A 14278-nucleotide genomic window follows, 5' to 3' on the forward strand; every position below is an offset into this window, starting at 1 on the left:
TTTTAGTGGGAGGTAATTTTAGGTTTATTTATTTGTTTATTTCTTTAAAGGGAGATACTGGGAATTGAACCCAGGACATTGTGCATGCTAGGCATGCGTTTTACCACTGAGCTATACCCTCCCTGCTTAATATATTGTTGAATTCAGTTTGCTAATAACTTTGTTGAGGATTTTTGCATCTCTGTTCATCAGGGATACTGTCCTGTAATTTTCTTTTCTTGTGGTGTCCTTGTCTGGTTTTGGTATCAGGGTAGTGCTGGCCTCATAAAATGAGTTTGGAAGCATTCTCTTCTATTTTTTGGAAGAATTTAAGAGGACTGGTCTTTGTCTAGTTTGTCTTTGAATGTTTGGTAGAATTCACCAGTGAAGCTGTCTGGTCCTGGATTTCTGGGTTTTGGGGAGGTTTTTGAATACTCTCTCCTTATTTGTAATCAGTCTATTCAAATTTTCTATTTCTAAAAGACTCACTCTTGGTTGTACACTTCTAGGAATTTATCAATTTTTTCAAGGTTATCAAATTTCTTGGTATATAGTTGTTCATAGTGGTCTCTTCTGGTCCTTTGTGTTTTGTGGTATCAGTTGTAACTTCTCTTTCATTTCTGATTTTATTTATTTGAGTCTTCTCTTTCTTGGTGAGTCTAGTAGCTAAAAGGTTTGTCAATTTTATTTATCTTTTCAAAAAAGTAGCTCTTCATTTCATGGATCTTTTCTACTGTCTTGTCTCTATTTCGTTTATTTCTGCTCTGATCTTTTGTTATTTCTGTCCTTCTACTAACTTTGGTCTTTATGTGTTCTTTTTCTAGCTCCTTAAACTGTAAAGTTATGCTAGTTTTTTTTTTTTTTCAGATTTTTCTTGTTTCTTGATGTAAGCATGTATCACTTTGAGCTTCCCTCTTAGAACTGCTTTTACTGCATCCTGAAAGTTTTGGTTGTATTTCCATTTTAATTTGCCTCAGGTATTTTTTTTTTAGTCCTGTTTTGATTTCTTCTTTGACCCATTGGTTGCTCAGTAGCATGTTGTTTAATCTCCATGTATTTGTGAATTTTCCAGTTTCTTCTTCTAATTGATTTCCAGTTTAACAGCATTGTGGTCAGAAAAATGCTTGATACGATTTCAGTCTTTTTAAACTTATTAAGACTTATTTTATGGTCTAATGTGATCTATGCTGGAGACTGCTCCATGTGCTCTTGGGAAGAATGGATTGTATTCTTTTGCTTTTGGATGGAATGTTCTGTATTTACCTGTAAAGTCCATCTGGTCAAAAGTGTCATAAAAGTCCAGTATTTCATTACTGACTTTCTGGATGATCTGCCTGTTGATGTAAGTGGGGTATTAAAGTCCCCTACTTGGTGGAGGGTGGGGTGGGGGGTATTTTATAGCTCAGCGGTAGAGCATGTTTTTAGCATGCATAAGATCCTGGGTTCAATCTCCAGTACCTCCATTAAAAAAAAAAACTACAAAGAAAAAAGTTCCCTACTCTTACTGAGGTAAAAAATATTTCTCCTTTTAAGTCTATTAATATTTGCTTTATGTAGTTAGGTGCTCCCATGTTGGGTCCATAAATATTTACAAATGTTATATCTTCTATTGGATTGTCCTCTTTATCATTATGTAATGTCCTTTATCCTTTGTTACAGACTTTGTTTTAAAGTCTATTTTGTCTGATACAAATATAGGTATTCCTACTTTATTTTGGTTTTGAATTATATGGAATCTCTTTTCCCATTTATTCATTTTTTTAGTCCATGGTGTATCCTTATATTGGGTATGAGTTGCTTGTAGGCAGCATATAAGTTGGTGGTTTTTAATCTATTCAGTTTCTTTTGATTGGAGAATTAAGTCCATTCACATTTAAAATAATTGAGGATATTTTTGCTTTTATTTCCATTATTCTAGGAGCTGGTTTGAAAAAAATAGTGCTGAAATTTATATCAAAGAGTTACAGTATCCATTCTTACATTTAGGTCTTTAATTTATTTTGAGTTTTTTTTTGTATATGGTGTTAGAGAATGTTCTAATTTCATTTTTTACATGTAGCTGTCCAATTTTCCCAGCATCACTTATTGAAGATACTGTTTTTTTTCTCCATTGTATATTGTTGTCTCCTTTGTCATAGATTAATTGAGTATGTGGTTTTATTTCTGGATTTTCTATCTTGTTCTATTAATCTATGTGTCCATTTTTTTGTGCCAGTACCATACTGTTTAGATTACTGTAGCTTTGTAGTATAATCTGAAGTCAGGGCACATGATTCCTCCAGCTGCATTATTCTTTCTCAAGGTTGCTTTGGCTATTCAGGATCTTTTGTTTTTCCATACAAGTTTAAAAAATTTTTGTTTAAGTTCTGTGAAAAATGTCATTGGCAATTTGATAGGGATTGCATTAAGTCTGTTTATTGCATTGGGTAGTATGGCCATTTTAACATTATTGAATCTTCCAATCCAAGAACATGGTATATCTTTCCATCGATCAGTGTCATCTTCAATTTCTTTATCAGTGTCTTACAGTTTTTGGAGTACGGGTCCTTTGCCTCCTTAGGTAGGTTTATTCCTAGGTATTTTATTCTTTTTTATGTGATGGTGAATGGTATTGTTTCCTTAATTTTTTTTCCTGGTATTTCGTTGTTAGTGTATAGAAATGCAACTGATTTCTGTATGTTAATTTTTGTATCCTGCAGTTTTACCACATTCATTGATGAACTCTAGTAGTTTTCTGGTAGCCTCTTTAGGATTTTCTATGTATAGTATCATGTCATCTGCAAACAGTGATGTAAAACCTTCACTGTTTGCAGATGACATGATATTACTTACTCCTTTCCAATTTGGATTCCTTTCATTTTTTTTTTTTTCTGATTGCTGTGGCTAGGACTTCTAAAACTATGTTGAATAAAAGTGCCGAGAGTGAACATCTTTGTCTTATTCCTGATCCTGAGGAAATGCTTTGAGCTTTTCACCATTGAGAATAATGTTAGCTGTGGGTTTGTCATATATGGGCTTTATTATGTTGAGGTATGTTCCTTCTATGCCCACTTTAACAAATGGGACCGAATTAAACTTAAATGCTTCTGCACAGCAAAGTAAACCATGAACAAAATGAAAAGACAATGTACAGAATAAGAGAAAATATTTGCAAATGACATGGCTAACAAGGGACTAATTCCCAAAATATACAAACAGCTCTTATAGCTTAATATCAAAAACACAAACAGCCCAATTAAAAAATGGTCAGAAGACCTAAATAGACGTTTCTCCGAAGAAGACATCCAGATGCCCAACAGGCACATGAAAAGATACTCAGTATCACTAATTATTAGAGAAATGCAAATCAGAACTACAGTGTGGTATTGCCTCCTGCCAGTCAGAATGGCTATCATTCAAAGGTCTGTGAATAATAAATGCTGGAGAGGATGTGGAGAAAAAGGATCCCTCCTGCACTATTGGTGGGAATGTAAATTGGTGTAGCCACTATGGAGGACAGTATTGAAGTCCCTTAAAAAATTAAAAATAGACTTACCATACGATCCAGCAGTCCCACTCTTGGGCATGTATCTGGAGAAAACTATAATTCAAAAAGACACCTACATCCCAGTGTTCATAGTAGCACTGTTTACAATAGCCAAGAGATGGAAACAGCCTAAATGTCCATTGACAGATGACTGGATAAAGAAGATGTTGTTTATATATGCAGTGGAATATTACTCAGCCATAAGAAAGAATGAAATAATGCCCTTTGCAGCAACATGGATAGACCTAGAGATTATCATATTAAGTGACGTAAGTCAGAGAAAGACAAGTTTCATATATCACTAATATGTGGATCTAAAAACAAAAATGATACAAATTCTATTTACAAACCAAAAACAGACTCGCAGACATAGAAAACAAACTATGGTTACCAAAGCGGAAAGGGTCAGAGGGATAAATTAGGGGCTGGGGATTAACAGACACATATAACTATATATAAAATAGATAAACAAGGACCTACTGTATAGCACAGGGAACTGTATTCAATTTCTTATAATAACATATAATGAAAAAGAATCTGAAAAGAAACAATATATATAGTTGTGTATAACTGAATCACTTTGCTGTACACCTGAAACTAGCATTGTAAATCAACTACACTTCAATGAAAATTTAAAGAAATTAATTTAGGATAGGAATGTATGTTATTACCTTTTTGGTAATTGTTTTCTGGTTGTTGTGTAGTTCCTCTGTGTGCTTTCTCCTCTTTCTTTGTGTTTTGATGACTTTCTTTAGTGATCTGTTTAGAATCCTTTTTATCTTTTGTGTATTGACTTTGTTTTTACTTTGTAGTTATCATGAGGCTTACATATAACAACTTTATAACAGTGTATTTAAGTTGATAACAACTTAAAGCCTCAATGTAGTCTAAAACCTTACATTTTTACTCTCCCCCTACCCATGTTTTATGTTTTTGATGTTACATTTTATATCTTTTTATCTTGTGTCCCTTAACTAATTATTATAGTTATAGTTATTTTGACTACTTTTGTCTTTGAATTTTCATACTAGCTTTATGAGCTAAATCCACTGCCTTTACTGTAATACTGACTTTTACCAATGAGATTTATACTTGTATATATTTTTCTGTTGCTAATTAGTGTCCTTTCTTTTCAGCTTAAAGAAGTTCCCTTATAAGAATAGTTTAGTCTCTGCTTATCTGAACTCTTTCTCTCTCCTTCAGTTCTGAATGATAATTTTGCTGGATAGAGTATTCTTGATGAAAGTTTTTTTCTTTAAACACTTTGAATATATTATGTTACTGCCTATGGCCTACAAAGTTTCTGCTGAAAAATCTCATAGTCTTGTGAGGGTTCCCTTGTACGTAGCATTATTTCTTCAGATAAGTATTCTGCCCTTATCGCTTTCTCCTCCTGGGCCACCATAATGCAAATGTTAGTCCACTTGATGTTGTCTGGTAAGTCCCTTAAGCTGTCTTCACCTTTATATTTTCTTTTTGCTGCTCTGATTGGATGAGTTCCACTGCTCTATCTTCAAGTTTTCTGATCTTTTCTGCTTCTATTAGTCTGATGTTGGACTCCTCTGTTTTTCAGTTATTGTATTCTTCAGCTCTGTGGCTTTTATTTGGTACTTTCTCTTATTTTCTCTTTTTTGAAGTTCTCACTGTGTTCCATTCCTCTCCTGAATTCAGTGAACATCTTTATGATTGTTACTTACTTTGAACTCTTTTCCCCTGAGGTTTTATCTTATTCTTTCATTTGGAATATATTCCTCTCTTTCTTCATTTTTCTTGACTCTCTATGTTGGTTTCTGCACATTAGATGAAACAGTCATCTCTGTGTCTTAAAGGAGCAGCCTTGTGTGGGAGATGGACCTTATTCACTCCTACCCTTGCTCTTTGCTGTATGTCAAACCTTTGTGGTTGTCCAAGCAGACTGTTTTGTTTTTAATAGCTCCCAGCAGTTGAGGGTATGTCAGGACTTGTCAGTCTCCCAAAGGGTGGTGAGGGGAATCTAAGCATCTAGATTCAGGCTGATTGGAAGCCAGACCCACAGGCAGGAGCTTTCAAAGTATGCAAGAATATACAGTCCTATGGGACTGCAAGCATAAGCTCCACTGGCCACCAGAGCAAGGCATTCTGGAGTTGTGTCCCGGATGGCAGTAGCAAAAACTGGGGCTCCGTGAAGTGTATAAGCTGTTTTCTGGGAGATACAGCAAACTGTAGCGAGGCAGTGAGTGAGTGCAAGGGTGGGGTCCAGCAGCCTTCATTCCTGAGAGCACCTCGGTAAGCCTAGATGTGTGCCAAACCTGAAGCCTGCCCCTCAGGCTGACGCCCCAGGACATGCCCTTTGAAGGCTGTCTCTCCCTTCTGCTATAGCTTTGTATCTTATAGACATGAACCACATTGATTCTCAGTGCTAGATGTTTTGGAGGATTATCTCTTCCGTGCACATCTTAAAAGTGGGGGTGCCCAGTGTGGGGTTCAAACACTTCACTCCTTAGGGAGAACCTCTGTGTTTTGAGTTCCCTCCCAATTATGGATTACTGTGCAGCAGTGAGGTTTATGGCTTGTGTCTCAATCTCATCCACCTGCTTTGATGTGGTGTCTTTCTTGCTTGCTCAGTGTGTAGGAGTCACCCAGGCAGTTTAGGTTTTTTGTGAGAGGAAGTTGTTCCATATGTAACTATAGATGTGGTGTGTTCATAGGAGGTGAGTTCAGGATCTAGTTCCTAGGTCACCATCTTTAACGAGAACCCTTTACTCTTTAAACTAATTTTAAAATTAATGGACCCCCCACCCCCCGTCAGTTATTTGTAGTCTTGTGGACCCCTTCGTAACTTAAAAAGACGGAAACCAATTTGGCTGGCCATAAGTTAGGAGAAAATATTTCTCTCGAAATATCAAAAAGCCACTCGAGTTGGCTAGTACAGAACCCTAAGCCCAAAATGTCTTAAGGAAATCCATCCTCTAACATAGCACTGTTTTCTGCCATTTATTTTATTTTTTTACACTTTAATATATTTTTATTGAAGTACAGTCAGTTTACAATGTTGTGTCAATTTCTGGTGTACAGCACAATACTTCAGTCACATAGGAGCATACACACATTCATTCTCATATTCTTCACCATAGGTTACTACAAGATATTGAATATGGTTCCCTGTTCCAAATAATATAAACTTGTTATCTGTTTTATATATATTAGTTAGTATCTGCAAATCTCGATCTCCCAATTTTTATCCCTTTCTACTCCCTTGCCTCCCCTTCATAACTATAAGTTTGTTTTCTATGTGAGTCTGCTTCTGTTTTCTCAATGAGTTCATTTTTTTGTTTGTTTGTTTGTTTGTTTTTAGATTCCACATGTAAGTGATATCATGTGGTGTTTTTCTTTCTCTTTCTGGCTTACTCTACTTAGAATGGCAATCTCCAGGTCCATCCATGTTGCTGCAATTATTTTATTTTTTATGACTGAGTAGTATTCCATTGTATAAATGTACCACAACTTCTTTATCCAGTCATCTGTTGATGGACATTTAGGTTGTATCCATGTCTTGGCTATTGTAAATAGTGCTGCTGTGGACATTGGGGTGCAAGTGTCTTTTTCAATTAAGGTTCCCTCTGGATATATGCCCAGGAGTGGGATTACTGGATCATGTGGTAAGTCTGTTTTTAGTTTTTTAAGGACTCTCCATACTGTTTTCCATAATGGCTGCACCAGACTACATTCCCACCAGCAGTGTAGGAAGGTTCCTTTTCTCCCCAGCCTCTCCAACATCTATTGTTTATAGACTTTTGAATGATGGCCATTCTGACTGGTGTGAGGTGATACCTCATTGTAGTTTTGATTTGCATTTCTCTGATAATTAGTGATATTGAGCATTTTTTTTCATGTGCCTATAGGCCATTTGTATGTCTTCTTTGGAGAATTGCTTGCTTAGGTCTTCTGCCCATTTTTGGATTGGGTGGTTTTTTTATTATTATTAAGTTGTATGAGCTGTTTATATATTCTGGAGATTAAGCCCTTGTCAGTCTGATCTTCTGGAAATATTTTCTCCCATTCTGTAGGTTCTGCCAGTTAATTTTAGATCTTATTTCAATGCAATACCAAATGCAATGCCAAATTACCCACATCATATGACAGGAAAGTAGAAAAGAACTTGAAAAGGGAAGTGGGGTAAAGCAATTTGCAACCTGCTTAGTTATCTGAAACTATTCTGCTGATGAGCTCTTGGTATTTTTTTTTGTAGTTTGCTCTTAAGCTTGAAGAATCTGTTTCAGCCCGTTCTCTCTGTCCAAATAAATAACAAATTATATAAATACCACACATCAATTAAGAGAAAGTCAAACTAAGTATTTAAGATTGTGAAATTATGTATATATTATCAGTGGGTGACTGAAAGGGAATTTAATCAGTCGGGATCCCAAAATAGAATAATTCAAGATGGTTTATTTAGAAAAGGGCTGTTTCCATAGGAGTGGGTATGAGGGAATACAGTGTGTGTGCTGACTCTGGTGCTAGTAGCAACCGAGCTGTTACCAGAATCTAGAAGGCAGGAGTTGTAGATAGGTAACTTTGAGGGGACCAGTGACCTTGATAAAGGGAGAGTCAGCCTTAAGTCACCTCACAGGGAATGAGCCAGTGAAATAAATATTCTAAAGTCATTCTTTTCCCTCCCTGTAATCTGCATATGAACTCTCTTGACAGAAACATAAACCAGAGGATTCAGGAACCCATTGATAAGGTTCTTAACCAGTCAGCTGACTAGCGCAGAGAGCAGGTGAGAAAAAGGTGTCACGTGGGTCTAGAGAGGCAAAAGAGGATTTTCAGTGTGAATGAAAATGATGTAGGCTGGGCAGTCCTGCTAGTGGTTAGGCCTAGAGCAGTTCCACTCTGGAATAACACAGTAAGTGTCTAAGATAAAAGCAATAACTAAACTGTTAATTTGTTTTTAATGTGCAATCCAGACCTTTCATTAGCTAATTGTGAATTTAAAATTTTAATCATATGTGAAAGAAAGCCTTTGCGAGGTTGTTGCTGAACTCTTGGGATAACTCAGCACATATATAATCATGAACATTATATAAGATGTAAGGAAATTTCAGACGTCTTTTTTGAATGGTGAACTTTTCCTGTTTTCAAAATGGAAAAAAGTGAAAGGTAGTATGTCATTCAGGGATAGTCTGCAGGCAAACCATAATGGTATAAAGCATATATGAGATACACTTTAAAGTGCATGATCATCATTTCCCTAAAAATTTGGTTCCCAGAGGGGAGTTTTATGAGAGACATTTTCCCAACGCCTCTAGGGTAAAAATAACTGAAGGATATTTTCCAAATCCTTTCATATTATGTACTTTGCAAATTTCAAACCAACATAACAAGAAAACTTCACATCTCACTTACAAAGACTTTTTTTTACATTTCTTTTGATGAAAAATTTCAGTTATCAATGATAGAAAAAAATGTAAATTACACTTTTTCTCAAAAATGAATATAATTAACAAATGCCGTATGTAATGTCATCTTGTATATCCAAGTGGAAGTCAGGACAATCTTGTTTAAAGTTTTATTTAAAAAATGGTCTCTATGATGTGATGCTAAAAATGAATCACCTAAAGTTCTGATACATGCTATAGCATGAATGACGCTTGAAGGCATTATGCTGGACTTGAGAGGAGGGGGCAGTTGTGCAGGGAAACACAAATATTGTATAGTTCCACTTATGCAAGGAATATAGGGTCGTCAGATGGGTAAATTCAGAGATGGAAAGTTGAGTGGAGGTTGCTGGGGGTTGGGAAGGAAGGCGGAATGGGGAGTTACTGCTTAGTGGGTGCAGAGTGAGTGGGTGCTTGAGGTGATGATGGGGTCTGGAATTGTGTGGCATCATGAATGTGCTTGGTGCCACTGAATTGTACACTTAAAAAATGGTTTAATGGAAGGTTTAGAGAAAGCGGTGGGAATGTAAAATGATGTAGCTGGTATAGAAAATAGCATGGCATCTCCTCAGATAATTCAACATATAATTACCACATGATCCAGCAATTCCACTTCTGGGTGTATACACAAAAGAACTGAAGAGTAAGGTCTTGAAGAATGATTTTTGGACAACTGTTCATAGCAGCATTTGGTCATCCACAATAGCCAAAAGGTGGAAGCAACTCAAGTGTCCCTTGACAGATGAATGGATAAACAAAATGTGGTATATACATACAGTGCAATATTATTATGGTACATACACACAATGGTGTTTTATTTATCCTTAAAAAGGGAGGAAATTCTGACATGAGCTACAATTCGGGTAAACTTTGAGGACATTATGCTAAATAAGTCAGTCACAAAAAGACAAATACTGTTGATTCCACTTGTATGAGGTGTTTACAGTAGTCAAAATCATAGAGACAAAGTACGATGGTGGTTGCCAGGAGCTGGCAGGGAGGGAGAATAGAGAGTTGTTTAATGGGTACAGAATTTTTTTTTTTTAATTTTCAAAACAAAGTTTCAGAGGGCAGTTTTAATGCCTTCGAAAAAAATGGCTAAAATGGTAAATTTTGTAAAATGTATTATTTTACCTCAATTTTTAAAAACTAATCATCTGTATCTTCTTTTAGATGACTTAAATACGGAAATATTTACCAATACAGAATCAGAATCCTGCTGTGAATCAGTAATAGAGAGGGACGTTATAAATTGTTCATCTTCTGAGATTCCTGCAGTTAATCAACAATTTAACACTAAGAAAAACAAGCAGGAACAAGTAAGTCAGGATAAAGGAGACAACTTAGAAAAAGAAAACAGTTGGTATAACGATCAGTTCACAAGAACAGAGAGACAAACGAAGCATATGAAGAAATATCCTAAAAGGCCTGAGTGGAATATAAATAAGCCACTCAGAAGGTATATTCCAGCATCAGAAAAATATCCTAAACAGCTTCAAAAGCAGAGAGAAGAAAAAAAAATAAGGCGGCAGATGGAACTGCTTCATTTGGTGGAGAAAAATAATCCTGGACACCTCTCTCAAAATGGAGGCACTTCACCAGAAGTTCTTCATTTATCTCAACAGGAAATTGAACCAAGGTTCAGGTGGCATCTAGTCACAAAGGTAAAGCTCTTCCAAAAAAATTTTGTAAAGCATATATTGAAGTTTTTAGAATGAAAACCCAGTTCCTCACGAGCATTTTTTTGACATGGCTGTTCTGGGTCTGAATAAGAATTCTGCCAATTTGCTTTAGTTTATACCAGGGGTCAACAGACTTGCCTGGGGCAAATCCATCCTGCTGCCTGATTTTGCAAATAGTTTTATAGGAGCACAGCCATGCTTATTGTTTTATGTATTGGCTATGGCTGGCTTCATGCTACAATAAGAATTTAGAGTAGGTGCAACAAAGACCACGTGACTCACAAAGCCAAAAGGGTATATACTATCTGTCCTTTACTAAAGGACAAAAATCTAAACCATGTATAGATTAATGCTATTCTATATTCAGTCACTCACTTAAAACTTAGAGCCCATACAGAGGAGAAGTTATAAATATCTGTTACTCAGACAGATTATTTCAACAAGTAACCGCTAAAAATATTTGTGGGGATGTATAGAAACACTGTTACTCCTTTTTACATTTACCTATCCATATTTTAGGAAGAAGAGCCTCTGAGAATTAATTCTTTCAGCAAGGAAAGGTATGTTATGGATTCCATAGTTATTTAGTGCTTTCTGTGTGATACAGAATACTTGCTCAAAATGTAGACGAGATCAAGCATATATGTATGATATGAAGACAGTAAAAGGAAAGTTTGACTTCCAGGTGAGTAGAAAAGGTATCTGGCATCTTACCTAGAATTTGGACTGGTATCCTAAGCAGCGATGTGGTAGACATTCTCTGTAATCTTCACTTAGCTGAACAGTTTTTATTTTCCAGGTATGTCAACAGTGGAATAGACATTCTGCATGGATTGGGGAAGGGGGGAGATGACTGATAAGGATAGTGAGACATTAGCCAATGGGAGATTTAGAATTTATATTGTTTTTGTGCATGAACCAGCTGGTTTAGTTATCTCAGAATGTGGCTCTAAAATAAGTTTAGTTCAGATGGTGAGTATATTATTTTTTATGGTGAACTATATCTAAGAAGAAATACTAGACTTAAATTAACATTGGTCCTCAGGAGCGAGTAAAGTTTTCCCCCTGTTCTAGAGTATATATACTCTCAGCAAGTACTAGTAAAAACCCAAATTAGTCCCATTCTGTTGCCCTGTTGTAGGAAAAGCTACCGTAGAACTCAAGCTTCTTATATAGTGTTTCTAATAGTGTTATGGGTACACTTAGAATAAATTGAAATGTGATTATAGAATATGCTTGGTATAAAATAAAATACACAGTTTTGCATTAATGTTTCTTAAGAGGCCGCTCCCTGTGATTTTTTTGGAAAAATACAGGTCTCGATCACCACCAGTTCCGGCAGTGAAAAACAGAACGGAACAAACTCAGACACTAAAAAGCAGTAATTGTGAAAGAGAGAATCTGCTCTCAGGAGGTAGTCAGACGGAATTATCACCTGGGATTTCTGAACCTTTCGATTTTATTCCCTATGTCCGAACCAATGAGATCTATTACCTTGATCCAGATGCACCACTGTCTAGGCCTTTGACCCAAGATACACACTACCACAATCCACGTGGTAAGTAAAAGTATCCCCCCCTGCCAAACCCTAAATTCAAAATCCAAATTAGTATTTGATTAATACTAACAAGTTTTACCACAGGAGAGAGAGTTTCTCTTTTAGAGTCCAGTATTAAAATTTTAATGTTTATTACTTAAATTTATTTCATGCTCTTCTAGGATATAAATTTATTAACAAGTCCTAAGAATACTGTAGCACAGGGCTATTTCCTATTAGAAATGTATTTGAATTCTGTCATTTTCATCTGGCTTCAGACTGTGACCAAGAACAACAGCTATTTGACTCTGACCAACTCAGGGACCCACTTCTTAATCCTAACTTGGTGAAACACAGGGATCGACAGCAAGCAATCCTTAAGGGACTATCAGAACTGAGACAGGTACGAGCTGCTCCACCAAGCCGTGGATATGACCATTTTTCTAGTGGAGGGCTGTGTGGGAATGGCTGTTTACTAGGTGGTTACATGATTTCTGTGACTTAACTGCTTTCCAGTTTAAAGTGGTGGGAGGAAGGACTTTCCTTCAGTTTACTTTACATTGCCATCTTTAAGAATATTTCTTTCCTGTATGAAATCATGAGACATTTTGAATATTAAGACAATTTTATTGAATGAAAAATGCATACATTTGAATGGTAAAGCATGATCAGTAAGGCCCTAAAAATAAAGGCAGGAAATACACAATTATGCTTTAATAAATTCTTAGTAATGCAGTTCACATTTTTAAAAAAATGTGTTGGCAGTGTTTGGAATAGAACATTGACACAAGTAAGCCCCAAAGAATAATTCATCCTGAAATCACATGTATAATCTTACTCACCAGACCACTTTTTCTCAGACCAGTTGTGACTTATTACAGGTCCCATATCCAATATTTAAGGCTATAATTATCAGCTGGTCTTAAAAAACAATTCCCTGGGCTTAAACAAATTTTGCAAGTCATTTTTTTTAAACAAACAGCCTTGATTCACAGTATACTTTCTGTATTTGGGGAAAATAAACTGTAGTTTTTAGGAGTACTTTTTTATGTGGCTGCATTTCAAACTGTTGATTCAGATGTTGTTTACCAGTTCTTTCTTACAGCTAGAAAATCATTTCCACTGACACAGGATTATAAAGTGTCCTTTAGTTTTTTTAAATGCTGGTAACTCACACAGTAAAGATTTTACCTACATCTTACCTAGGCATCTTCCTTTAAAATGACAAGGCATATTTACTTCTAGCTTAGTGGAGACTCTCTATAAAGTTATGACGTTAAGAGGAAGGAATGTGATACATAGACACATTCACCACCTACATATACATCGTGGCCATATCGTCCTTGCATTAGCCACAAAAATTATGGCAGTCAAGATAAACACGATGTTGTGTGTTTCATTACCACTTTAAGAGCATTTGGGGAAAAGAGAGGGGATCTCAACCCCACAGTTACGGACACATGGTTCTAAGAAAGGTCTGTTGGCTTTATGCTAAAAATATGAAGATAATCTTACCGAGATGTGATAGCTACATAGTATCCAAGTGAAAAAGTCTGTTTAAAGCACTGAAGGTCTATTCAAAATTCAACATGACAAAAGTTTAAACTTATGGCTGAGTAACTGAGCTTAATACATGTTTTAAAAGTAAATATAGTTCTGGTTTAGCAGGACAGAAATGTAAAGTAAGAATAATTTACATTACACATCTGCTGCACACCTTACTAATGTATCAATGTGATTTCAGGGCCTTCTCCAGAAGCAAAGGGAGTTGGAAACTAATCTCATGCCTTTAGCTGCAAATCAAGAAGAAAGTTTTAGTTCTTCGTTTTAAATGTAGACAATCTTCTATATGTCTTCCAAATTATAAAATGTGGTTGTTGCTTAAGTGTATCTTCCAAATAGCCTAGATTTATTTTTAAACTGCTTACTTAAAACTTGTACATTATGTAGTAAAATGCTGTGTATGTATATAGAATTTTTTAAACAAGAAATGAGACACTTGTAAAAGCTAAATAGTTTAAAAAAAAAAAGAAAAGAATTTTTCTGCTCTGGCACAATCTGGGTATTTAAGTCCTATAAAAACACTTTCTACTTACCTTAACACAGGCTGGAGTTACAGACAACATTCTTCCACATT

The 14278-nt window shown here is 35.8% G+C and overlaps 1 protein-coding gene across 2 annotated transcripts in view; it reads left to right on the forward strand.

Moving 5' to 3' along the window:
* The window catches only part of CCDC66 (coiled-coil domain containing 66), a 54265-nt gene extending 40234 nt beyond the window's left edge, over positions 1-14031 (forward strand). The window contains exons 15-19 of one of the 2 annotated variants that reach the window (XM_006196425.4): positions 10096-10586; positions 11124-11164; positions 11921-12162; positions 12420-12544; positions 13886-14031. In XM_006196425.4, coding sequence (XP_006196487.3) covers positions 10096-10586; positions 11124-11164; positions 11921-12162; positions 12420-12544; positions 13886-13972 — 986 coding nt within the window. In that variant the 3' untranslated portion in view covers positions 13973-14031. Of the gene's footprint in view, positions 1-10095; positions 10587-11123; positions 11290-11920; positions 12163-12419; positions 12545-13885 lie in introns of those variants that run through there. The other variant, XR_012060677.1, reaches the window with a different exon arrangement.
* The last annotated feature ends 247 nt before the right edge of the window (positions 14032-14278 follow it).

Source organism: Vicugna pacos, chromosome 17 (assembly GCF_048564905.1).
Source record: "Vicugna pacos chromosome 17, VicPac4, whole genome shotgun sequence".
NCBI classification, from domain to species: domain Eukaryota; kingdom Metazoa; phylum Chordata; class Mammalia; order Artiodactyla; family Camelidae; genus Vicugna; species Vicugna pacos.